Genomic DNA, 24,077 nt, shown 5'->3' on the forward strand with positions numbered 1-24,077 from the left:
TCCGAAATTGTTGTGGAGGCAGGCAGCGGCCATAGCTCATCCACCCACCCTCTTTCCTGCCGCACTTGCCCATTCACCACTCAATCCCGAAATCGGTCGTCTTCCGTGCCGAAATCTGTCATGCCGGCGCACCTACGTCACGCGCACAAAGCGATCACGAATGTATGCAAGGTCGGTCACAAGCATTCGTGATTCACATTGCTGAAGAGCTCGAAAAGCCTGACGAGCAAGCATCTGCGCGCTCTCAAAGGCTTGTGTGGTCAGAACACCTCGAGGTCTGAGCGTACATAAGAACCCCCCACACAGACGCGACAATGCACCTATAGTCCCCCATCAGCCACTCCTCACATCGCTGCCCGACCAGGACACTCGCTAAGCCCTGTCAGTATGATCTTCAGACCACTCATCACGGCCTTTGTGGCCAGTGCCATGCTGTCAAATGTTCTTGCCTTCCCTGCCTTCCCGCCAGCAACGGGTCTTGGCTCCATCGGCAAGCGAGACACCGAAACGAAGCTCTATCCCAAGAACGTTATGGAAGCGATGCGCAAGCGCTTTCAGGCTGCGATTGACGCACAGGCAAAGGACGTGGCTTCCAAGTATCCTGTTGAGCATCTTGGCAATGTCACAGACGAGTCTCTGTGGGACTACTTTCATGAGCACGGCGTCATGCCACAGCCCATTCGAGGCAAGACCGGAGCGACTTCGGCGGGGCCCGAATGGACTGAGGGCAACCGTGAGAACCCGGATTCTTACGCGCCGCCCAACTCCGATCACGGGTCTGTGCCTCAAGCAAAGTGGCCTTTTGCACTGAGCCATAATCGTCTTCAAAATGGAGGCTGGGCAAGACAGTCCAACATCGATGTTCTTCCTGTATCGACCGAAATTGCAGGTGTCAACATGCGACTGGACGAGGGCGCTTACAGGGAGGTGAGTTGAGATTTGTCATTCACATGACTGCTTGACCCAGTCTGACCGACGCATCCCCTCTCCAACTCCGCAGAGGTGAGACACTGACCGCGCTATCTTGCGTATTCAAATTTTGCTCACACCTCTCCTCCAGCCATTGGCATTCGACAGCCGAATGGGCCTTCGTACTGAACGGCACGTTCCGCATCGCTTCAATAGACGATGAAGGCAGGAATATCGTCGCTGACGTCGGGCCAGGTGACCTTTGGTGTGAGTAACCTCGGATTCTGTCTTCAACTCTCGGCTGACAAGCGCATCGTTTTGCATTTCAGACTTTCCTGCTGGCAGCCCTCACACCATCCAAGGCATTTCTGCCGGAGGAGGAGAGTTCTTGCTGATATTTGATGACGGGCACTTCAGCGAGGACAGCACCTTGCTCCTGACCGATTTCACCGCACACATTCCTCGCGAGGTTTTGGTCAAGAATTTTCCAGGTCTCTCCAATGACGACTTCAACAACGCACCGGGATCTTCCCTGTACATTTTCCCTTCTGATTCACCAGCGTCGAACGACACTCAGCAAGTCGAGTCGCCTCAGGGAGAGGTGCCTGATAGTTTCACTTACAACTTCTCTGAACAAAAGCCTATCGACCTCCCTGGAGGCAGCGTCAAAGTGGTGGATTCCAGGAATTTCAAGGCAAGCAAGACAATCGCTGCTGTTGAGGTGACAATTGAGCCCGGTGCGATGCGCGAGTTGCATTGGTGAGTGATGTGAGCGTTTGGGGAGCGTCTCGCTGTCCTCACGCATGTCCAATCGCTCTAAAATCTTGCTCGGAACAGGCACAAACAGCAAGAATGGATTTACGTGATTTCAGGCCACATGAGGGTCACCGTCTTCAGTGGCCAGTCCAATGGTGCGTGTGTCTCGATCGGGATCAGAGATACAGGCGTCATGTTTGACAATCTCCTTTTTCTCTGAACAGCTCGCACGTACAACTTTGGACCTGGAGACACTGGAGCCTGGCAAGCACAGAATGGACACTACGTTGAAGCGCTTGGAGACGAACCGGTCAAGTATCTGGAGGTCTTCAAGTCGGCCCGATACAGCGACTTTTCCCTTTCCCAATGGCTTGCCCTGACGCCACCTGCCGCGGTCAAGGCCCATCTCGGCTTCTCGGACGAAGCTTTAAAGACATTGTACAAGAACTTTGCGAAGAGTGACCATCAAGTGGTCAAGCGAGATGGTCCCAAGAGGATGCCGGGTGGAAAGCGCAGCTTCGACTAAGCTGCGCCCAGTAGCGCGGGTGCAATTACTTGGAAAGTGTTGTTCTGCACAACGTCGGTAGCATCATGTCGTTGTACCAATGAACTTAACCAATGGATGCGATTTCTTGACAGCCGCGATGCAGGCATATGTGATGACGATGCTGTGGTGGAAAGAAAACCGCTTGGTGTTGCTGAGGAGAGAAAGACGGTGTCCCAGCACAGCCTCTGCTTGGTTACTTTTGCTGTCTCCACGTGACTTGAATTGCGCGTTCTCCGCGACGAGCGTTCATGCAGACCCCGCGCGATCGCGCCTGGGCGCGCAGCAGCATCGGCGGCGCACACAATCACGAATTTAAGCGTGCATCGGTGCCTTGGAGATGAGGCTGTTGAAATTTTGTCGTTGGTTGCATGCGATCGAGCTCGCGTTACTCAGACCACATCGCAACCCACTTTTACACCTCCACACCTCTCACCACAACCGTATACACGCAGCATCAACTCTACAACCCATTTAGGCGGTAAAACACCGACTCGGTCGCACCATCGATCGGCTGTGGATCGAGCATCTGCTTCGACCTGGTCGCATCTGCGTCATTTGGGAGAATACGAGATTACTCCTACCCGAGTGCTTCTGGCGCCTCGATACTACTGCCTAGATAGATGCTAGCATCTTGAGGTGCCATCACTGCTTGCCAGCAGTGAGAGGCCAGTCACATGAGCATGGCTGAGGCACAAGTGCCGACGGCAGATGAGCCAAGTGCGGGTTCTTCGTTCTCCTTGGCGCAGTACGGCCTGGACTTGGACGATGTAGGCGAAGATGGAGACATGGATGAGGGGGATGATGGGGGCAATGTAGCCCCAGCATCAGAAGTAGCAGCAGGCTTTGGTCCTCGGGCTTCGACGTCTGCAGCACCTCCATCGAGTGGAGAGGGTGCCGGCCAGGGGGAACGAAGAAGCGCTTCGTCATCTGCGCGGGTTCCCATGGCTCGCAACAACCCTTTTCTTAACAAACTCAGGAGGTGAGTGCGACGTTCGGGTATCTGTTAGCGCCGTCAGCTTCTCAAAGCAAGCCCTATGCCCACAGTATGGTCGATGACCCCAAAACCAATGAGCTGATTAGGTGGTCGGATGATGGCGAATCTTTCTTGGGTGAGTCGTGTGGATGCTCTTAGAAGTTACTCAAATCTGATGTATCGCACGCTTGCAGTGCCCAACCAAAATCGCTTCGAGGATGAAGTCCTACCGCGGTATTTTAAGCACAATCGCTTTCCGAGCTTTGTCCGGCAACTCAACATGTACGGATTCCACAAGGTGCCCCATCTTCAACAGGGTGCTCTCAAGCACGATTCACCGCAGGTCGCAGAGCTGTGGGAGTTTCGCAACGACCACTTTCACCGCGATAAGCCAGAGCTGTTGACGCTCATGAGCCGTAAAAAGGCTGCGCCGCGAGGGGGTGCTGCGGAAAAGGAAGGCGCCGAAGGCAATGGCAAGGCGAGGGCGGTAGATGGAGAGATCGATGACAAGATGGAAGGACCAACGGGACTGAACGCCGTCACGGGCGCCTTGATGCGCAACACTGGCGCGCTCGCTGCGGACACGAAGAGCGAAGGGACGCTGCAACTCGCAAGCATTTGGCAAGCTATTCAGAGCATACAGGGCGCGCAGCAAGGCATCAACGATAATTTGAGGCATTTGCACAATACCAATGCTGAACTTAGAAGAGAAGCAATAGAGCAAAGACAGCGGTCACTCAAGCAGCAAGAGACGATCAACAAAATGTTGAGATTCTTAGCGGGTGTATTCGGCGGGCAGGATGCGGGCGTTGAAGCGAGTGCTAACATCCCTGGCGGAGCAGGTCCTCGGCCTGCGGAAACGCGCAGAAACCCCTCACAGCGAGGCCAGCAAGGAAGGTTGATGATAGGTGATGGCAGCAGTCCTCCCAGTTCAGCAATCTTCGAGCTGCTGGATGACATCAAGAGCGGCGGCGGAATTGATGGCTCTGATGACACGAGTGAGTGCGTGTGTAAGCCAAATGAAGGCTTTTGGTGCCCTGACGCGCGCCGCACCCAATCAGAACGCTTCACAGAGGCTGGTTCAGCTACGAGCTCGCCTAAAGACGGCGGCTCCCCTCAGTCACGCTTCATCAATCTCCCCTCTTCGCCTGATGCGGACATGAACACACTCCACGACAGCGCTCCACCTACCCCAGGCGGCACTAGAAGAATGAGTCAACAAGCGCAAAAGCAGATTCTCGATGCACTCTCTTCTGGACGGGGCTCAGATTGGCTAGCTCAGCTTTTTGGAGGCGAAGGCGCGAGTGCGGCCATGACGCCCGCGGCGTCCACCTCAAGAGTGGCTCCTGCAACGCCTTCCAGGTCAGGCACCCCTTTTGCAGCCTCCACTCCGGGCAGCAGCGGCATGAAATTCGATCAGAGCACCCTAGCGGCGTTGCAAAGCATCTTGAGTGGCGGTGGGAACGCTCAGGCTGAACACGCAGCCAAACAGTCTGCCCCCTCAAATGAGACCGACTCTCGTTTCTCCTTTTTCAACGATGCGCCTGACTGGGATCCCGCTGCTGCCAATGCACCTTCGACCAGTCGCGCCCTCTCGGCACCTAATGCTGTGAACGGACTGCATTCATGGGCGCCCGATCAGGGCGCTAGCGGCTTGCCCTGGTCTAGCGCCTTTTCGCAAGCTACGTCCACGTCCAGGGGGCAAGACGCGTCGCAGACATCTGAGGCGATTTACGTTCCAGGTCAAGGCGAATTGCCCTTTCCTTCACCCTCAAAGCACGATACGGCAGCGCCAGCGCCTTTGTCACCATCTGCGCAGAATCAACTCGCTGTCACGCTTCAAAGAGCCAGTCAGGGACTTGCGGGAACAAGCAATGACTCTGCTACTGTGCAGAATGCGATCAATGCGCTGGTCGAGGGCCTCAGGCAGGATCCCAGTCTTTTGAACAACCTCGCTGCCTTTTCGCACCCGGGTCAGGAAGGCAGCGCTACACCTGTAGCCAGCACGAGCAGCACACAACCGTACGCGCCGCCGAACAGTACGCAAGGGTTGACTTCTGCTGAGCCTGCTGGAGAGGTCGATATGGACAGCCTCTTGAGAGAATTTTTGGAAGCCGGCGCCACGGGCAGTAGCGCGGGCACACCTGCGGCTAGTGGCGAAGCGCCGCTAGCTGACCCGCCGAGCACGACGCTCAATGGCACGCATTCGCCCACGTCTACAAGTGGAGCCAGATCAGGGACTGCGACCAATCCCTCCACTTCCACCAACTCGCCAAACCTGGGAAGAGGCAGCAGGGCCAATTCGCCAAGTACCACGACGCACTCTGCTGCTCCCAGAAAGCGTGCGCCTCCGCCCGAATTCGAGGGCGCACTTGGTGCGGATATAGAGGTGGCCAATGCAAAGGCGCGAAAAGCACCGAGGCATGCCAGCGTTAGGACTGCGGGGGCGGAGTAAATCGGGGAGCGGAATTGCGGTCATGTAACAGCGCCATCACGACATTTATAACGGGGAAGGGGATTCATCAACTTGACGCGATAGCTTTCGATCGCTTGCAATACAAGCTCTCCAGCTCTTCAACCTCTTTCATATGCGATTCTTCACCCAGTGATCGCATTTTTGCCTCACAATTCATACACGGAACAGGCAGCTTGCATCTACCCTTCACCACCCCAAGTCAGCGCACATTGTGGGCAGAGGGCCGGGCGCCGGTATCATGAGGCTCCGCATGCTCTTGCTGCAACAATGTGCGCTGAACCTTATCCTTTCAGCAACGTCGAGTTCAAGCTACAACTTTTTTCATGTAACATATCCCCAAAAAGACCTTGAGAGGTGATAATGCACAGACAAAGCCAGGCCAGAGCAGCAACGTCTGCAGGGTCATGATTTCTCCAATTGAGAACCGCAAATGTCAATGCGAACGCATCATTGAATCTTGCTCAAAGGTCTGCTTCTCCTGACCTGTCAGACTCCTGACTGTTCTGCCGCCTCAACAAGATGGTCACGTGAGATTTTGTCACGTGTCTGTTACTCAAGACTCTTTGCACGCGATGCCATCGTCGGATTCTTGCGAGATCGCATCGGTTAACTCATCTCGAATTCGACCGTGATTCGTGAGACGCAAAGCCGGTGACTCTCTAGTTCAGCCTTTTCATTTCATCTTACCGTCAGTGAGACAGCGCAGGGAAACAAATCGTCGTCGGCACCTAACCAAGGCTCATCGCAGCGCACAGACGGCGCAGCGCGCAACTTTTGGGCCAGCACGCCAAAAGATGCCGCGGATCTCTCCACGAGCTGTTTTGCAGCTTTGCAGAGCCAGACAGCCGCTCACATTGGGCTCCCCCCTCACTAGCACTGAGTCTTTGGCTGGAGCTTGCAGACTTGCCAGCTCAAGCGCTTCCTCGTACTCAAGGGCGCTGCCTAGCTCGAGCATCCTGTCCCTCTCGTCCAGCAACACTCGACCCGCACACAGCGCCAGTCACATCCCATCATCCCTCGTCAGACCCAATCCTTCCACCTTTGCGCTCTCGCAACCTCCTTCGAACACGAGGTCGGTCACGTACGGTGCGGAGTATCAACCTTCTCAAAGAAAGAGAAAGAGAAAACACGGGTTTTTGAGCAGGATCAAGACCAAGAATGGAAGGAAGACGCTGGCGAGACGTAAAGCTAAAGGGAGGAGGTTCTTGAGCCATTGAGACGTCTGCGCGCGCGCGTGAACAGTGAGTCAAAGCTTCCAGATGCTTGCACGGTTAGGATATTGGAAAGAGAAGAGTTGCGATATGCTCACGTCTGGCGCTTCCGCACTCGCAGCGCTTCACTGTGACAATTGAGGCTCATCTGAACCTGCATGGGGAAGCAAAAGAACGTGAAGGAGTACGAGGCTGAAAGGAATGCGATTGCGGAATTGGGCGTGTGGTGCGAAAACTGTGGACCAATGATGCGAGGGGTAAAGAAGGATCGGGATGGTTCAAGAGGAAACGAAGATCGACATTGCACTGCACCAACAAGGGTGATCCCTACGCACACCCATACACGCAAATCACACTGCCATCTCCTTTCGCGCACCTCCGAGTGTGAAGCACGACGAATGTGCCAAGTACGTCAACTCTTGTTGTCAGCGAGCTCTCCTCATGCATCTCGCGACGACATGTCAAAGGTACAGTGGGGGGAAGTGTCACACGCGGGCAGCTTGGGGGAGTTGGTTGTACGCACCGGGCAATGCCGCGAAGCGCACGGACGAAGCCAGAGGATCGCACTGTCCAGCTTAGCACATGCGGCGGTAAGATGGATCAAGTATACGCTGGCTGGTGATGAGCGAGCATCGTAGCCGATGTGATGTCCAAGGGGGAAAGTCGTATCTCCCAGCTTCACAGCGAATCATTTGCGCTCTTTCTTTTTGCGATCACCATTCCAGCGGTATTGAAACAATTTGAGACCTTGACTGCTGCCGCTCGTCCCCACAGCGCTTTGCCACTCGTTCATGACTGCATGGGCTGGATGGGACGCTTGCGCAGACCGAGGTCGACATTCGATGCCCTAGCACGGCCACCATCACTCGGTACCAGTTTCCAAAGCGGACTCACTTGCCAAGGGATTGGTCAGACGCGAAGACACTTTGCGCCCATGGCATGCAATTGGGCGGGACGAAAGGTCGCGGGTGCGGCTGCTGTCGTTGCCACGCACCCGCACCAATGCGGGTGGCACCAGCGCCGATCATCGAAGAGCAAGCGCTGGGCCGACACTTCAGACAACTTTAGCTCATGCTTCGTATTCACCCTTCTCCCCCTTTCAGATGAGAGTCTGCCGTCCTGCGACTCTTTTGCCATTGCTCCCTCGCGCGCATTTCCACACGTTCACCATCCCTTCTTACTGACACTTTTTCTACACCAACTTGCTTTTCATCTTTTCAGTCTCACATCGCGCAGCCGGACTGCATCGGTGATTGCACAAATCTTTGTCAGCATGCTCGTCAAGTCATCCCAGCTGGTCTTTCTCGGACTCTTTGTTGCACTCCTCGGGCCGAAACAAAGCTTAGCCTTACCCCCTCTTCGCATACCGAGCGCAAAGGGCGCACAGGAGATGCCTCCTATCCATCCACTCAACATCTCTCCACCAGGCAAGCGTCCCGCGCAAGAGAAATTCGACGACTCGTCGCTCCTGGAGCAGCTTGCGGTACGTACATGTGGCTGGACAGCCTTGCTGTGTTGATCCTGATGGCTCCTCAACTTGTGCGCCGCCCATGCCTGGATGGACAGACACTGCCCCCAATCAAGACGAGGTGAGCGGCACGACGGGCAGAGGTATGACCTTTCTTTGCACGAGAACGCTCACTCTCGCGCGCCCTGTCAGAGTCGAGAAGTCCAGTCCCGACACACTGACACCCACGACCAAGAAGGCTGGTGAGCTCTCGCTTCATATGGCATACCCAATGCTGATGCTGACATTTGCCTGCGCATCGTCGCAAGCGGATGCGCTGTATAAAGGATACAAATCGGCCGTAGCTCGTGCAAGAAGGTCACTATACCCACTCAACAAATTCGCAGTCAAGCCTGAACGCATGAACAGCTTTCACAAGTGGCTCGCGAACTCTAGTTCTATGGAACCGTTGGGCGATGGGGTCGCTGTGACCAATCGTGCCGGACATGCGAGCACGTCTGCGACTCGCGTGGAACATGGGACGGGAGCGCCAGTGCTTCGTCAAGAGCATGGCAAGGTGATCCGGCTTGCTGGAAAGAAGAACGTCCCTACTCCTGGTGGAGTCAGTGTGAATGTGAGAGGATGGCATCGAGGTAGAAACCCTGCGGGTGTACCCGACCTGCTTTGACCCCTGATTCTCCATCCGTGCTTGTCCCTGCTCTCGGTGGACTACCCACACATAGGGCATCACGAATGCCGAATGGTTCATTGGCAAGCAGCAGAGGCCGTGACGCAGGAGCCTTCGCTGCTCATGCGCCAACGAAATGACAATATGCGCTTTCGTCTCCATCGAGAATTTAATTGAATTCATTCATACCTTCCCTTAACATCTCGTAAGCGCACAAACTAACATCCAAGTCTGTTTGATTGTGTTCATCAATGTCATCTCTGAATGAGTACATGCTTTACTCGTAACGCGTGTCGACATGTCGCCTGGCGTGATGGACTTGGCCGCCTTTGGACGTTACATGCTGTCTGGAGCCTCCAACGTGGCTTCCTGCAGCGAAGGTCGGCGATGGAACATCGTCAAGGCGTCTCTTTGACATGGTGGATGCGGGTCTCGGGGGTTTGAAACCGTTATGGATCATCGGTGTCTCCGTCTGATCAGCCTTGAGTACGTTCGACAAGCTCTCGACCTCTGATCTGTAGGGATGTCCCATGGTCAATGCTCCGTAACCAGGCTCTCGATGTATAGGAGATAAGGACCTGGGCACCCTGAACCAAGTCTCGTGGATCTCGTGATTCTTTTTGGAGCGCGTTTTTCCCAGGTACTCCGAGTAGCCAGGCGTGTCGAAGGGAGGCTGGACCACTTGAGACTGTGAGGACGATTTCGAGCCAGAAGTCGACGTCAGACTTTTGAGGCCGCCTGAAATTTCGTTGTGGCGATAAGTGACGAGCGATCCGGGTAAAGAGGCTCGCTGTGCGTGCGCCGAGTCTTGATCAGGAGACATGGCGCCAAGAGATATTCTCACACATGCTCTACTCACTCTTGATGCATGCCTCTCGTGCCCATCCATCGGTCCACTCTTTGGCACGCCTAGACTTTGCGTCCGACGAGGCGGCTCGGGAATCGGAGGCGCGTCTTGGGAACCGAAATGATGATGATTGCCATTCGAGTCGATAAAGGTGACTTGGGCCTCATTTCTGAGCCAGGCTTTGCTATATCAGCATGTCTTTTCAGAGACAGCATAATGATTAGGCTCGACGTACAGAAAATTGGCGCCTGCGCCGTGGAATGGCACAACGTGATTCTGATCAAGGAAGGCAGATAGATGGGTGAGCAAAGATTGGAATAGCGACTTTGGGTGTACTTGCTTACCAAGCTGCTGGCTCCAGTGCCTCTTGCGACGAGCTGGCGTATGGTTGCGGACAGAGGAGAGGTGTGCGCGGGCACAGCCTTCGCAGCCAAGGGTGCATAGATGATCACCACCAGGGCAGTGCTGACAATATGCGAGAACATCCCAGCAGAAGCGGATTGCAGACCAGCTGCAAGGACGGGGAGAGCGTCAGATGCTTGGATCAGGCAGAAGGCCCATCGACACGTCGTGTGACATTTTCAACCAGCAGTCGTGCGACATCCAGTCTCCCCTATTGTAGACTGTAGCTCGGTCGCGTAGCACTCTGCCACCTCTGACTTGCTCGCGCTGACCGCCCAAATGGGTCGAGACAGTGCGAGAGTGGGAAGAGTTCCGCAATTGCGCAGTGCTGCGCTGGCATGTCCACACCGGCTCGGACTCGCACCCACACACGATACACACGAGCCCGAACGTGGCAAAGGCCGACCCACACCCGTCAGAAATGAAGACTTATGTGTTCATTTACACGTTCAGGTGGCGCGCCAAGCAACACCGAGGCTTTACCGTTTGGAGCGCTCGGAGTCATCGTTGCCACCACGCCTCTTGCAAAGCCCCTCTGCGGTGGTGATGATGGGTTGCCTGAGGCGCCAAACGGTGCTGGATGATCATTACTGTGACTATTCTATGTCTTTACAAGCGTTGGTGCGGAACTGTACACACCCACTTGAGCAAGATCGCTCGCTCGCGGTACGAAAAGAGCAGTCAAATTCCTCGTCACCATGTTGTTCTCCGAAAACTCTGCCTTGCCTTGCCTGGAAACATCGAGGACGTGTTTGACTGCATCATGGTGACGCTCTCGCAGGCTGATGTTGACTCACATACTCACGACTGACTACTGCGACTTGCGGTTCCAGCGCCGTGAAAGCTACAGTGTGGTATATATGCACTCCAGCGGATGTTGCCCGAGACTAGACATTCTTGTCTTACACAATGTCCACTCACCACTCGGCGTCGTGAGGGCGCGCACCAGAGCAGATGTTGGCCGGAATGTCTCTCTCTCTCGCGCGATCGAGCCTCACCGTCTTCCCCTTACCATTGCTGCCACGATTCGTCGCCCCCCACTCTTTTACTGCGTAGGATACGAGCGCAGTCCAAGACGCTCGATTCTTCCACCCGCTGCGCCACCTCGACCGGATCGGTCATCACGCAGCATAAAGGTCTGCTCTCGTGCTCTTCAAATATCATCACGTCACCAACGTGCAGGAAATGCAAATCATGCTGTTTCTCGTTCTCCAAAATCTCGAGTGGGCTCCTCAATCGTCGAGGTGCTCAGCCACGAGTGGGTCCTGCATCACGGCTCACACCTTGGCTAGCCTGAAAGCCTGGCGACATGCTGAATGATGCGACTTTGGCATTCAGCGTTCACGTGTAACGGTTGTATTCACGGATCCAACATACAGCGCGCTTAGCGAACCAAATCGTGTTTCGGTAGCAGCAGCAGCAGTCGGCCAAAGGATCCGATCGAGATCCCCGCCGTCCTAGCGGTGTCGCTCGATCCCGCATGGTGCAGCCGGGGCGCCTGCTGGCGTCACCCGCGTACCACTGATGAACGTGCGCCCCGGGGCGCGCGCCAACTGTAAATGGCGCCTAGATTAAAAATTATCGGCGGTGGTGTATAGGTACCGTACCGTACCGTACCGCGCACCGCGGATCGACGCATAGATTCATATTCGTGATTCTGCAGCATCGCAGCAGGCGCGCGCGCGGCGCCGCTAGAAGACTCACGAGTCACGACTCGATCGCGACCACATGTGATGACTGTTGTGACTGCAAGGGGATCGCGACTGCGAAACTCGTGATCTCTGCTGCATGACGATTTACTCGACGAAGCGTGACTCGTTGCTTAATTGACTCTGATGATTTGGCTTGACCATGCCGTGTCCTGTTTGCATCTCGCTTGAATGCTTTCATCCTCAACCTTTGCACCCAAGCAAGCTATTCGTCGAAACTCGCCGCCTCGACAAAGGCAAGCAGCCATTAAGCATCACGCAAGACGGAACAGATAAGCTTTTCATCGCCGACCATAATCTACCACTCACAACTGCCAAGACGATCGATTCGACCTCGTCGCTCGCTGTCCCTACTCGCGACTGCTCTCTACACGCGTGCCAATCTCTCGGATCTTCTGGCAACGCATCCCCGCCCCAACCTCTGGCAACATCGATTCCGTTGTCCGCCCACCGCGCGCGCCCTTGTCACACCTCACAGCGCACCAACCAGCATGGCCACGCTCCTCTCACCGGAAACGCTCGAGGGCAAATTGCTGTTTGCCATTCCAAAAAAGGGAAGGCTGTACGAGAAATGTTTGGAATTGTTGTCGGGTGCGGATATACAATTCAAGAGGGCGCATAGATTGGATGTAGCCCTAGTGCAGAATCATCCCATGGCTCTGTGAGTGCGGTGTGAACAAGGCGTAGCAGAGAAGCGGACGGCGGCGGTAGTCTGGTCGCCATTCAGCGAGGCGAGACGTGTAGCGAGGGAGCACGGAAGCACCAAGATGTTTTCGTCTTGCCCCGTAATTGCTGATCATCATCCCCGCCCGGCCTGATGCAATGCAGCGTCTTTCTTCCCGCAGCCGATATTCCGAGGTTTGTAGCAGAGGGTAATGTGGACTTGGGCATCACGGGTCAAGACATGGTGGCAGAAGCATCGCTCAATTCTAGCATCACCGAAGAGTTGGAATTGGGATTCGGCAAATGCGCGCTTCAAGTGCAGGTTCCAGAAAGCAGCGCTTACAAAGCTCCGAGGGATCTGGTTGGTAGAAAGATCGCTACGAGTTTCGATCGATTGGCTGGCAAGTACTTCGAAGAGCTGGAGAGTCAAGAGGGCTCTCAAGTTGGGGACAAAAAGACTGCCATCGAGTATGTTGGTGGAAGTGTAGAGGCTGCTTGCGCTCTCGGATTGGCCGACGGTATCGGTGAGTGGAAGATCGATGCTGGCCGCGCGATGGTTGACGCTGATGTTCAGCATACACTCTGATCTGCTCAGTGGATCTGGTCGAGTCGGGAGAGACAATGCGAGCTTGCGGTCTGCACGCCATTGCCACACTTTTGCAATCCCAAGCCGTGCTCATTCGGCCCACCACGCCGCACGCGCGAGCGAACGTCGCGCTCATCAAGCTGGTCACGAATCGCATCAAGGGAGTCATTGCAGCTAGCAAGTACGTCTTGGTAGAGTACAACATCGAAAAAGCTTCTCTGGGCGGCGCGCTAACCGTCACGCCCGGAAGAAGAGCTGCGACGGTCAGTCCGCTCGACGATGAAGGCTGGAACGCGGTCAGCGCAATGGTGCTCAAGAGCGAAAGCGCCAACATTATGGTGAGTGTATCTTTCCAAGCACGTAGTATTGGCGCTAACGATGACCTCTCTCGCCTTCAGGACCGCCTGGAAGAACTTGGAGCGGTGGACATCTTCGTCGTGCAGCTGAGCAATTGCAGGATATGACAAGCGCATCCCACTCTCTCTTCAAATGCGAATGCGTACAGAGATCGCGTTTTCATTGTTGCGGGCGCCAAACGCACGACGTGCATAAGAAATACAGGAGTAGAGATTCACTGAGGCTGACTCATAAAGGAAGCCAGGTCTGCACCCGCGCCACCCATCATCTCGAGCCACCTATCGATCGAGTCGATGCCCATCGACTCGTTCTGCCACGCGCCATTGTGTTGGTGTTGATGATGCATCAGAGGATGTTGCTGCGGATGGCTTGAAAAGGGGGCCATCGGACTGTGAGGAAGCGGCACCTGCAAGTGAGCTTGAGGATGGTGAGGTGAGATTGGCGAAATGAGGTGATTTTGCCCCTGCGCTGATCCTCGGTAGGTCATGGCGTCGTGATGGATCAGGTGATGATGATGATCGACTGCTCGAAGGTGTTGCATAGGGTGAGGTATTTGAATATGATTGGATGATGCGCGTTGATGTTGTTGGTGATGATGAAGATTCGGGGAAGCATGAGCCGACGAGCTCTGTGCTCCGTTGGACGACGTGATTCCCCTCATGGGATGCGTGGCACTACGAGCATGCAACAAATCGTCGTGCGAGGCCGCGAATCTATCGCTCTCGCCAATCGCCGTCGCATCGGTGCTTTTTGCAGGATTGCGAAAACCCGCTGCAGCCTCTGGGGGCACTAAGCTCAAGCCTGCACCATTACTCTCTGCGTCCCGTGCAGCAGCTGCCGAAGCGCGAGAACGGCTCGCGAAGGCCGCTGTAGTTCGTGGCGCGGGTCGCGACTCGAAAAGCGCAGTATCGCCCGACTCGCCGAGAATCGTCGATTGTGCTTCAACAGCCCTGGTCAGGAGGTCCAAATCTCGCTGCTTCTTGTCAACCAAAAGCCTGGCTATGCGATGAGTAATGTGACTTGCTTCTCTAGTCGTCTGAGTGTCGAACACGCTCTGCACCTTGTGTAGCGCTTTTAGAGTTCTGCCTAGATGTGCCAGGCTCGTGGGACTGTCGATGGCAATGAGCATGCAGCTGAGCTGAACGAGCGTGTTGGTGAGCTGCCACCATGGCGCTTTGGCATCAGCAATACCTTCCGCTGCAATGACGGCGCCTAGACCCAAGTCCAGTATCGTCGCTTCGTGAGTCTTGGAAAGAGCGCGTCCAGTAGCGCGATATCGTCGGAACAGGGAGCACACGATGTCCGCTTTGACCAGCGCTAGCACCGCCGAAGGCTCCGGAACGGCTTCTATACGTGCAATGGCACGCAAGAGAACCCCTTCGCCATTGATGATGCTGGCAGCGCTCGAGTCATCCGAGACACGCGTCGGGCCAGGAACGCCCTTGCCCCCACCAAGCCCAGTGCCCGTCCCATCACCCCTCACATCCTCGTCCAAGATGGCGACCAGAGTGCAGAATGCGTGCGTTGCGTCGTGCGCGCTAGGCTCCAGAGGTAATCTGGTGATTTGTCGAAGTGCTACCGGTGTCAGACCAACTTCCCAGCTGACGATGCTATTGAAGCTCTTTGCTGTCCAAAAGAGTCTCTGCAGTCGAGTAGAAGGGGGCCTCTTCGGGCTGGCAGAAATGCCTACGGCTGCACACAGCGCATCGGGCTCTTGCCTCCCTGCCTGATCCTGCACACTGTGCTCCGCTTCAAAGTCCGCCTCTTCGCCTTCCAAAGGCTGCAGATGCAACCCCAAGGCCTCGGCTACGTGCACAGCTTGAGAACTTCGACGCCATGCGACTTGCGGATGGTCACTTGCTCTGGCATAGAAGCCGAGATTGAGCCAGGCAGCCACGTGCTCCACTTGAGGCGACCTCCATGCCGAATTCTCATCAAGCAGGCTCTGTGCCCGCTTGACGAGGCGTGCTTCGAGACGAGCTGCCGCTTCCGATTGCTCGCCCGAAAAGATGCTCCCGAGCGCGGCGACGGACGCAGCTGCGGCTTCAAAGCCCTCACTGTATTCACGAGGCTCTATCAAAGGAGACGGTGGCGAGCCGCTTTGAGCGTTACCGGCTGATTGCGGTGCTGAAGAGTCTCCACTAATGCTTTGACCTAGCTGACTGCCTTGCAGTCTTCGCCGTTTGACTTGGTGCCCATCGCTGGCCGTGTGACTTATTCTGCTTGCGTAGAATGCGAGCACGTCCTTGACAAACGGCTCAAAGTCCAAGATGGCATAGTCGGGCCAGACAGCAGCAAAGTAGACGCGAGCGAGGGCAAAGTAGCCTTCCAGCGTCGGCACAATATCCCTAAGTGTCGGCTCTTGACTGCTAGAGCTACGAGAAAGTTGCGGTCGCAAACCCAGATTCCAGCCAAAAGAGGCGACGGCAGCCCTGGAAGGCGTCAAGTGCGAGGTTGCAGGACGCGGTTGGCTCTTCGACCCGAGGAAAGAGTCGGACGGCGCTCCGGACAAGCCGTCCCGCGGTGATATTGAGCTGCTGGCGTTTGGCGATTTGGAAATTGGTCCAGCGAGATGTCTCGACGAGCTGCGCCCCTCCTCACCGCGATCGCTGGAGCGGAGCTCGGCGCCAAGCCGAGCCGGAAAGCCCACGGAAGAGTCTTCGCCAGAGTAGCTGATGACCTTGTGACGGGCCTCGTCCTCATCATCCGTCTCTGATTTTGGCTCGATCTCATCCGTCGTCACTACCATAGACGGACTCGAGTCCAGATTAGTGGCCCCCTCGCCCTTGAGCGTAGCGGCGGCTGCTGCTGCTGCCGTGGCATCTCGTGCTGCTCGCGCTGCGACCGCGCGGCTCCACTTGGCTGATCGCCCCTCGGCATTGTCAGCAGGGTCATCACTGGCGGGAGAGCTATCGACGCTCGCATTTCGTACGGTCGATGTTGTCGCATTTGAGATTACTCGCTGACGACCGATCTGCATTGCATCCGCCAGCGTCGAGGAGGACTTGGCGGGCGGGACGGGCGAGGCGTGAGAGGCTTCCAGTTTTGGTGCGGTGCCCGAGCCCATCACCTTGCGACTATCCTCTTCAAATTCGCAGAGATAGCCCATGCCATCGCAGCTCGAGCATGGAAGCTTGCCATCGCATTTCCTCTTGCGTTGCTTGCAAGGCAAGCATGCCTGTAGAACGCGTTTGCGCTTGAACGATGTTGGCAGCGCTGCAGAGCTCGGGGCAGGGCTCATTGCGCCATTGGATGTGTTTGTCCTCGAATGGTGGGTGGTGGGCTGCGGAAGAGCTTCTGGCGAAGGTGTAGGTGCGTTGGTGGAGAGGGTGGAAAGTGTCACAGCGTTGTGGAACCCAGCAGAGGTGGCAGGCGGTGTTTCCATGCTAGTCTTCTCCGAGCGGTCATGCCAACTATACCTCGATCATCGGCAAAGAATGTTCCGGCCTCGCTCGTCCTCACTTGGTCTCGCTGAAAAATAAAATGACCCTTCACTGATGCCCATACCAGCGGCGGCAGAGTCTGCTCCAGCAACGAAAGACGACAAGCCCAACACCTGTCCACCTGTCCGAGAAGTAAATGAAGGTGAAAGGGTGCGAAATGAAGTGCCCTCTAGCCAAGCCGGAACACCCGCGCGGACTTGGACGGCGAGAGGTAGAATGGCGCTGGCTTACAAAAGCTCGACTAGCGTTGCAGAATTTGACCGATTGTCACCATGGTGCGGAGGAAATGTCCATCGTGTGGAAGAAGAAGCGACCAGATTGGCTCAAGTGTGATGCGAACAAAAGACCGGTGGAAGTGTGTCATGCTCCGAGCATCACCGCCCGTGACGGCAACTTGTCGAAGGACTTCCCGAATTGTCTCTCATACACTCGTTCACATTGCCGCACGCGCTCCAAAGACTTCAAGCTCAGACTGCGTCAGCGGCGGGTCCAGAGCGCGCATTAGCGTGTGCAAATTGATGAGGGTGCATGGAACCGTAGCGGTGGTCACGGTACTACCACACTGGTACGCACTTACAAAGGCGCTTGCCCTGCTCTGGAGCGTGAAAGCGGATATTCTCTCAGCGTCTCACTTTGGTGTAGGTACGTACCTACAGCAGGTTGCCTGCATGCATCGACCTCGAGACCTCACAGTCTCACATCTCGTCCGACTGGCCGTAGGCATCGAGATGCCTGTTGTTAGAAAGGCTTCCTTCGGCGCATCCTGTCAGAGCAAGGGCAGATTCGCTGTCACTGTGACGTAAGCGGTACCCTCTTGACGTGGAATCCTTTCCAAGAACGGAGAGGCGGGAGGTCCGAGCCAGGCGCAGAGGACGCTACAACACGCTCGACGGCTCGCTCAGGTTCACGTGCCGCGATCCGGTGCACCTGCTGTACAACGACTCAAGACTCTCGGGCCTTTGTTGCATTCATGTCGAGCTCGTCGCGAGACGATAGGCGTCTGCATAGACGACTCTCCACTCTAGCAGGAACCTCGTCTCCTCATCAACACAGCCTGCGCGAGCGGATCCAGTAATGCCAAGCGCTGCCGACTCCCCGCACTGTGAGACGCAAGCTCCAGAAAGCCGAAGGAAGCAGCTGCCTGTCAGGTGCGGAAACTCTGCAGGCAAACGACACGCTCTGGGATCTACTTGTTGGCCTGCTTGCATGACCGACGTGCATGCGATGCTGATCTCACTCCCAGGGTATTCAGCTTGCTCGGAACCTTTCTCGGCTCAGCCCCGAGCCCTCGGGCAGTCGCCTGCCAAGCTGCAAGCAATCCGAGATTCGCATGTGCAAATCTTGTCAGTAGTAGTAGTAAAATCATCTTGGCGGAGAGGTACAATGTCGGTACCGACTTGGGTCGATGGCGGGGTTCATGAATTGCATTCGGTCCACAGCGGGAAACAAATGAAGAAGCATCGAACACGCGGAGGCCCGTTCTCACTTTCGCACGATGGGGGACGATGTCGCTGCATGAGGTGCGCGCCAGGAGCTGCCTCGCCGGAGAAGAGATACTTTGCGATGCTTCGCTGCTCGCACTACGCCGGGCCCAGCAGTGCCCGGCACAATCTACTTGGCCGCCTATTCCGTGTGCTATACCGATGTAATGCCTGCGTGGATCCTTCGAGAGCGGCGACACGCGATGCTTCGCGAGAAGATGACTCATCCGTCCACTCAACCATGGCGAGTCTCTTCCTTTGCGAGAAAGACCCTCAGATCATTCCGCCCCTATGCGCCTCCCGCCAATTGGAGACTGGCGCAGATGCTGAGCCAAACGTCTCAGCTGGAGTCGCAGGACGACGCTCGTGTCAGGTTGCCAGCCCGCGAGGCATGTGTTGTTTCGATTGTGCAATCAAAGCTCAGATACCCGAGGCTATATTATCCAGCACCCATGCAACCTCGAGATTCTTGAGCGATCATCACCGCAATGGCACGCGGTTTTGCCGCAAAGTGTTCCTGCAAACCCCTCGGACACAGCACGCTCGTTAAGCCGATGACATTCGAACGGAAACGGAAGCTGACCGCAAAAACGGAGCCTGCCAGGTGCAGCGCGCTTGTCGCTACGTGCGTCGCTAGCCAACCTTAGCCGCTATCCCTGATCCTTTTGCTCTGCACATCTCATTTCCGAAACAACCTGGAGCTATATAGTGGCATAGACGCGCTCCCCGTTTCCCAGCCCTGCCTATTCCCCAAGAGGTGCTGCTGCTGCTACCACCACTAGGAAACAACGGTAGCAATCGCGCTTCTAATCCTGGCCCTTCTCCGCAGTACCTGAATCTAGTCATCCACCGGCAATTTCGAGCTCTCCGCTACGCTCGTCCCAGGTTGCGCCACGACCTCGTGAACCCTCGCGCCATCACTCGTCAAGAGCTCTTCTTCTGACCGCATGTCAGCAATTTGATCCACCAGATTGTCCGAAGCAGTCCCCGGCGGCAATGTCGCTCCCTCGAGTTGAGCGCCGTTCTCTCCGACCATCTCCGTGTCTAACGAAGAGATCGGCAGTGCCGTCGCATCGGCTTCTTGCTTGACAGAGTCAAGAGCAAGAGCGTCATCGACGAGCTGTTCCAGCGGGTCCTTTGGCTGCGTACCTGATCCACTCCCTTCGATCGCACTGTCAATGTCCACGACGTGACCCGGGGGCAGGGTAGTCGACGTCTCCTCTACGCCGACTGCAGAACCAGACCAATCGGGCAACTCGAGCTCCGTCTCCACCTTGACGAGCGGCTCGACTCCCGAATCCGTCTCTATCTTGGCTTCTGCCTCGCCACGTTGCCCCTCGCCACCTTGCGTCTCGCCTTTCACTAGACCCATTCGGCCCGGACTTGCCGTCTGGCTTTGGCTACTGCTCTGTTCCTTACTTGAAGGTGCATCTGTCCTTTGCTCCACTTTAGCTTCATCCGACTTCCCTTGCGTATGCTGCTTGTCTTTCTTAGCCTTCTTTTCCGCTTGCTTTTGAGCCTGCTTGCGTTCAGCGTCAGCAATGCGCTGCTTTTCGTGCGCTTCTTTCCACTGCAGAGGAACGGAAGCTATCAGCACTGCTCTACTGCTTGCACTTCCGACTCCGCCGCTCACCAGTGCGTCCAACGCCTTGAAGATGACTGCAGTAGGAAGGGCCATAATCAAGTCATTCAAATGTGTAAGGATGAGCTCTCCGGACGTGCCGGATGCTGCGCCGTATTCTTGGATCAAGTCCAGCAGCCTCAGGGCAGCAAGGGCAAGATGGTTTTGGTTGGCCGAAAAGGCAGTCTTGTCGAAAGTCCCGAGCAGAGGCGGCGCAACCTCGTGCTTTGCAAGCGCAGGATTGTTGGGATTGCGCATGATCTGCGCAACAATCTCATGCATGGCTTCTCCTCCCTGCAACTGATCCGCGATGAACCGTCGCCGTTCTCTTGGGGTCCCAATCGAGCTCTTGTTTGTCCAATCCTGACACACCTGCGATACCGTAGGCAGTGGATCCGGATCGGCAACATGGATTTTTTTTTGCCACACTGACTCAGACACGCGGGTGGAGAACGCGGGCAAGGCTGATAACCATTCTCCGACGTCACCGCTACGAAGCCACTTGTCTTCGAGTGTCGTAGGTCTGTCGAGCTGCACATTGATGATCAACTGACTTGCGCCTCGCGCTTCAGGTGCTCCATCATCGTCCGGCACGTTATGTTCTTCGAGCAGTCTGAACAGAGGGGGAAGCTCATTGAAAGGCCCAGCCACTGGCGCGAGCTTCTCTTCCGAGCTTTCTACTTGCGCGGCGTCTGTGTCTCCTGCGGCGTTCTTCGTCTTGGTCTTCATTTTTGAAATGACAGGTTCTTCATTTGTTTTGTTCGCCCAAGCATGCTCAAGTTGCCTGCGACTGGTGACGCCGAAGGAGTCAGTCTCGGTGTCGCGAGTCTCGAGCAAAATACCCCTGGCAATGACCCATTCTTTGCCTTTGCGATTGAGGTTTGAGTCGCGAGCGTCGGAGGCAGTTGTGATGTCGACAATGATCTCGGCTCGATTCTCAGCTCGGAAAACTCGCAACTCCTTGACTATTTCGGCATCGATAGTGATTCGACGGAGCGTTCCTGCGTAGGAGATGCTGATGCGATTGGTGCTGCTCTGAGGGGGCCCTTTGCTGAATGGCGTCCAAGCTGGCTCCACAACAATGCTCGATTCCGTACTCGAAGCTTCGCCATCCTTCGAAACTTCTTTGGTAGCTTCAGAGGCATCGCCAGCATCTGATGGCGGTGCAGTGTTGTCGCCATCTTGGGCATCGATGGCAGGAGAGCCGGTGGCAGGTTTGTCAGCCTTGAGCTTGGCTCGCGGTCCTGCTGGCGCGTTCACGGGAGGCTGGTGCGCGACAGCTGCAAAATTGACGCGCATGCGACAAACATCTCCTCGTAGTCCGCCGTTTGCTGGACCACTTGGCGGCCTTGTCTTGCGCTCCTTGGCTGGATCGATGCTATCCGCAATACTCATCGCGTCATCATCGTCGTTGTCGTGATTCTTCGCGCCAGCTTCAGCCGCGTTGTCCTCTTCCTCCTCTTCGCTCGAGTCTTCTACGTCATCTCCATTCTTTTCGCTAGTGATTTTCCAGCCCCATGCCAATGCGGGAATGTCGAGGCCTTTGATGCGAAAGTCGGTAAATGTGCGCTTGCTGCCCCCAGGAACGGAGTGATCAGCAGCGGAAGAAGGCTGCCCTGCGATGGCTGGCGCAATCTGTGCTGCTCGCGTAGACTCAAAGGTCGAGACTTGAGATGGACGACCATTCTGATTGCGAGTCGGAACGTTGCTCGCCACTTGTGCTGCGTTGCGTTCACCAAATTTGCGCTGAACTCCAGAAGCTGGGGCCATCATGTTCTGGCTGCTGAATCCACGCTGATTGTTGTTGCCACTGGGTCCTGCCTGCGGTGCAGCCGGACCCCCACGTTGTCCTCCTGATCCGCTTGGGCGCAATCGCGCAGGTTGATTGCCGCCTCGACTGCCAGAAGAAAAGCCGCTGCGATCTCCAGCAGATGGAACGACGCCGGCGGCAGCGCCGGCGGACGCGCCAAATCGATTGCCGTGCTGCAGCGCTTGAGGTCCTTTGCCGACCGGGGCCGGTGGACGAGGGAGACTTGCGATAGGTGGACGGCTTTGCTGAGGCCCCAAGCGTGGACCGCTCGCATTTCGAGCCGACGCGTGGTGGTTGGGGGTCGAATTGCCGACATTGCCAGCAGGACCAAAGTTTAAGTGATTCTGCATGCCGCCCGGACCTGTCGGCACCTGTCCGTAGCCTTGCGGAGGTCCTTGCTGGCCCACTGGTAGGACTGAATTTGGACCAGGTGGCTGTTGGTGGGAACGAGCGCCTTGCCATCCATTTGGTTGCTGAGGCATGTACTGTTGTTGTTGCTGTTGTTGTTGAGGTGCTGCAAAAGGTGCTGGTCCAGATTGACCCTGTTGTGGTCCTCCAAAACCTTGTTGCTGCCAGCCTTGGGCGGGCGGCAGCGTTGGCTGTCCATAACCTGGGGCGGGCTGAACATTGCCAGGTTGCAAGACGCTGTCACCGTAGCGCTGTCGCTTCGAAGGCGGACCAGCTTGAACCGGTGCAGGGCCACCATGCTGCTGCTGCGGAACGCCTGTGTTCTGGCTGGCTGGATATTGTCCATAGTAGCCGGACTGATTTGGACCCTGTGGAGGGCCGCCAGTATATTGACCTTGCGGCGTGTTCGAAGCAAAGGCAGTCTGATGCTGAGGCTGGGGCGAAGGCTGTGGGTAGGCCGGTCCTTGTTGCGGGGGTTGCTGCTGATTTTGCCACGCAGGAGCCGCGGGCTGACTGTAGGTAGCCTGCTGGGCAGTGGGTTGGTAGCTTTGTTGCTGGGGTTGTTGAGGATAAGCGGTGGAGTAAGCCGCTTGTGCCGGCTGAGGCGGTGGACGCTGAGGTTGTTGAGGATAGCCGCCATACTGTGACTGCTGTGGCTGCTGGGGAGATTGAGCGGGTGTCGTAGGGGTTGGTGTGGCCGCAGCGGCAGCTGCCTGCTGAGCGTAGTACTGCAAATGCCAATGACGAGGCCGATTTAGCTTGCGACTCGAGCGCACTTCGCCATACTGACGACCAGTCAGCTCACCTGCTGCCATTGAGCGTGCCACTGCGCCTGCTGCTGCTCCTTCGTCAGTCCAGATTCACCACCTGCGTTGTGAGCAGGCGAAGCTGCCGCAGGCTGCTGCTGCTGCTGTTGGTGATGTTGCTGGGGGCCGCCATACCCATAATTGGCGTATGGGCTGGCGGTCCCTTGGGGAGCTGCTCCCTGTGTAGGAGTTCCCGCTGTGCCAGTGTACGTGGCATATGGGCTGAGGGGATGTGAGAAGAGTCACGCGGGGCGTCAGTGTAAGATCACCAGCTGAAATAATTGAAATGCTCACCGCTTCATGTCGGTGATTGGCAGAGGAGAGATGAGCTCAGAAGTTGCCAGCGTGCACCATCACGCAGGTGGTGGGAAATCGTGGGCGCGGGTGAAAGTCCAAGAGGCGAGTCCGGCCACGAATGGGACACAGGTGTAGAGCTTTATACGCAATTCTGCAGACTCGCCAAGAGCCACCTAGCCACCCGAGGGAAGAAGGGAAGACCGGGGTTGATGTGAGAGCAATGAGCGCCGCGACAATCACAATGATGTTGCCGAGAGAGTGTGCTGATCTGAGTTCGGGCTGAATCAAGAATAACCTTGAATGCACATCATCAGCATCAGCTAGGAACGCGACGACGAAGAGGACGCCGCCGCCGCGGCCTTTTCGCGCGGCGAGTGCGTCGAATTTGCTGATGGGCGTCATCACGTGCAACGCTCGACATACCGGGGCCATAGCAGCGATGGCGGGGAGGGCTCCGGCGTTGACACGCTGCCCCAGCACTCAAAGTCTTCTGGTCGAGGCAGTGCCTCATCTGCAGCCCCTTCGCGGCGGAGGCCGAAACCTCAGGCGTGGCTGTAGGCTCGAGTCGTGATCGAGTACCGTACATGCATGCATCATCTGTCGCGATGACCTGTGCACCCGCTGCGCCGAGCGTCATCAG

The 24,077-nt window shown here is 56.3% G+C and overlaps 10 protein-coding genes across 10 annotated transcripts; 6 read left to right on the top strand and 4 right to left on the bottom strand.

Moving 5' to 3' along the window:
- Positions 1–387: 387 nt before the first annotated feature.
- On the top strand, positions 388–2,191 carry IE81DRAFT_329879 (Bicupin, oxalate decarboxylase/oxidase; the record flags this gene model as incomplete). The annotated part of the gene is made up of 6 exons (XM_025515167.1): positions 388–927; positions 968–1,002; positions 1,061–1,176; positions 1,239–1,668; positions 1,747–1,820; positions 1,890–2,191. The coding sequence occupies 6 exons, from the start codon at positions 388–390 to the stop codon at positions 2,189–2,191; spliced, it is 1,497 nt and encodes a 498-aa protein (XP_025370009.1).
- A 962-nt stretch (positions 2,192–3,153) lies between these two features.
- IE81DRAFT_275766 (winged helix DNA-binding domain-containing protein) lies at positions 3,154–3,612 on the top strand (the record flags this gene model as incomplete). Its single annotated transcript, XM_025511459.1, has 3 exons — positions 3,154–3,191; positions 3,257–3,321; positions 3,380–3,612. Coding segments are annotated over 3 exons (336 nt in total), but the record flags the coding sequence as incomplete, so codon positions are not given.
- A 2,675-nt stretch (positions 3,613–6,287) lies between these two features.
- On the top strand, positions 6,288–7,244 carry IE81DRAFT_110415 (hypothetical protein). Its single transcript, XM_025510079.1, has 3 exons — positions 6,288–6,349; positions 6,410–6,902; positions 6,994–7,244. The coding sequence occupies exon 2, from the start codon at positions 6,456–6,458 to the stop codon at positions 6,876–6,878; it is 423 nt and encodes a 140-aa protein (XP_025370011.1). The 5' UTR covers positions 6,288–6,349; positions 6,410–6,455; the 3' UTR covers positions 6,879–6,902; positions 6,994–7,244.
- A 901-nt stretch (positions 7,245–8,145) lies between these two features.
- Positions 8,146–9,007, top strand: IE81DRAFT_347036 (hypothetical protein; the record flags this gene model as incomplete). The annotated part of the gene is made up of 4 exons (XM_025516108.1): positions 8,146–8,355; positions 8,439–8,461; positions 8,533–8,582; positions 8,649–9,007. The coding sequence occupies 4 exons, from the start codon at positions 8,146–8,148 to the stop codon at positions 9,005–9,007; spliced, it is 642 nt and encodes a 213-aa protein (XP_025370012.1).
- Positions 9,008–9,284: 277 nt separating this feature from the next.
- Positions 9,285–10,339, bottom strand: IE81DRAFT_341094 (hypothetical protein; the record flags this gene model as incomplete). The annotated part of the gene is made up of 4 exons (XM_025515636.1): positions 9,285–9,797; positions 9,867–10,023; positions 10,090–10,130; positions 10,199–10,339. 4 exons carry the CDS (start codon positions 10,337–10,339, stop codon positions 9,285–9,287), a joined length of 852 nt encoding a protein of 283 aa, XP_025370013.1.
- Positions 10,340–12,016: 1,677 nt separating this feature from the next.
- IE81DRAFT_322994 (putative ATP phosphoribosyltransferase) lies at positions 12,017–13,786 on the top strand. Its single transcript, XM_025513807.1, has 4 exons — positions 12,017–12,626; positions 12,794–13,152; positions 13,224–13,552; positions 13,613–13,786. Exons 1-4 carry the CDS (start codon positions 12,457–12,459, stop codon positions 13,676–13,678), a joined length of 924 nt encoding a protein of 307 aa, XP_025370014.1. The 5' UTR covers positions 12,017–12,456; the 3' UTR covers positions 13,679–13,786.
- Positions 13,654–17,386, bottom strand: IE81DRAFT_322995 (hypothetical protein). Its single transcript, XM_025513808.1, has one exon. The coding sequence runs from the start codon at positions 16,954–16,956 to the stop codon at positions 13,786–13,788; it is 3,171 nt and encodes a 1,056-aa protein (XP_025370015.1). The 5' UTR covers positions 16,957–17,386; the 3' UTR covers positions 13,654–13,785.
- Positions 17,387–17,922: 536 nt separating this feature from the next.
- On the top strand, positions 17,923–19,189 carry IE81DRAFT_110471 (hypothetical protein). Its single transcript, XM_025510080.1, has one exon. It carries the CDS (start codon positions 18,089–18,091, stop codon positions 19,043–19,045), a length of 957 nt encoding a protein of 318 aa, XP_025370016.1. The 5' UTR covers positions 17,923–18,088; the 3' UTR covers positions 19,046–19,189.
- On the bottom strand, positions 19,190–23,597 carry IE81DRAFT_110475 (hypothetical protein). Its single transcript, XM_025510081.1, has 4 exons — positions 23,435–23,597; positions 23,140–23,362; positions 20,129–23,062; positions 19,190–20,065 (listed from the first exon to the last, which is right to left on the bottom strand). Exons 1-4 carry the CDS (start codon positions 23,440–23,442, stop codon positions 19,334–19,336), a joined length of 3,897 nt encoding a protein of 1,298 aa, XP_025370017.1. The 5' UTR covers positions 23,443–23,597; the 3' UTR covers positions 19,190–19,333.
- On the bottom strand, positions 23,411–23,949 carry IE81DRAFT_110493 (hypothetical protein). Its single transcript, XM_025510082.1, has one exon. The coding sequence runs from the start codon at positions 23,867–23,869 to the stop codon at positions 23,471–23,473; it is 399 nt and encodes a 132-aa protein (XP_025370018.1). The 5' UTR covers positions 23,870–23,949; the 3' UTR covers positions 23,411–23,470.
- Between the last annotated feature and the right edge of the window lie 128 nt (positions 23,950–24,077).

The sequence above is a fragment of the Ceraceosorus guamensis genome (assembly GCF_003144195.1).
Source record: "Ceraceosorus guamensis strain MCA 4658 unplaced genomic scaffold IE81scaffold_25, whole genome shotgun sequence".
NCBI lineage: Eukaryota > Fungi > Basidiomycota > Exobasidiomycetes > Ceraceosorales > Ceraceosoraceae > Ceraceosorus > Ceraceosorus guamensis.

Coding starts and splice junctions, on each gene's coding strand:
- IE81DRAFT_110415 (XM_025510079.1), top strand. CDS start 6,456: ATGCCGCGGATCTCTCCACGAGCTGTTTTGCAGCTTTGCAGAGCCAGA.
- IE81DRAFT_322994 (XM_025513807.1), top strand. CDS start 12,457: ATGGCCACGCTCCTCTCACCGGAAACGCTCGAGGGCAAATTGCTGTTT. Junction 13,153..13,223: donor CGGATTGGCCGACGGTATCG/GTGAGTGGAAGA, acceptor TGATCTGCTCAG/TGGATCTGGTCGAGTCGGGA. Junction 13,553..13,612: donor GCGAAAGCGCCAACATTATG/GTGAGTGTATCT, acceptor TCTCGCCTTCAG/GACCGCCTGGAAGAACTTGG.
- IE81DRAFT_322995 (XM_025513808.1), bottom strand. CDS start 16,956: ATGGAAACACCGCCTGCCACCTCTGCTGGGTTCCACAACGCTGTGACA.
- IE81DRAFT_110471 (XM_025510080.1), top strand. CDS start 18,089: ATGCCAAGCGCTGCCGACTCCCCGCACTGTGAGACGCAAGCTCCAGAA.
- IE81DRAFT_110475 (XM_025510081.1), bottom strand. Junction 23,063..23,139: donor GGCACGCTCAATGGCAGCAG/GTGAGCTGACTG, acceptor TGGCATTTGCAG/TACTACGCTCAGCAGGCAGC. Junction 20,066..20,128: donor TCAAGGCGTTGGACGCACTG/GTGAGCGGCGGA, acceptor GTTCCTCTGCAG/TGGAAAGAAGCGCACGAAAA.
- IE81DRAFT_110493 (XM_025510082.1), bottom strand. CDS start 23,869: ATGGCCCCGGTATGTCGAGCGTTGCACGTGATGACGCCCATCAGCAAA.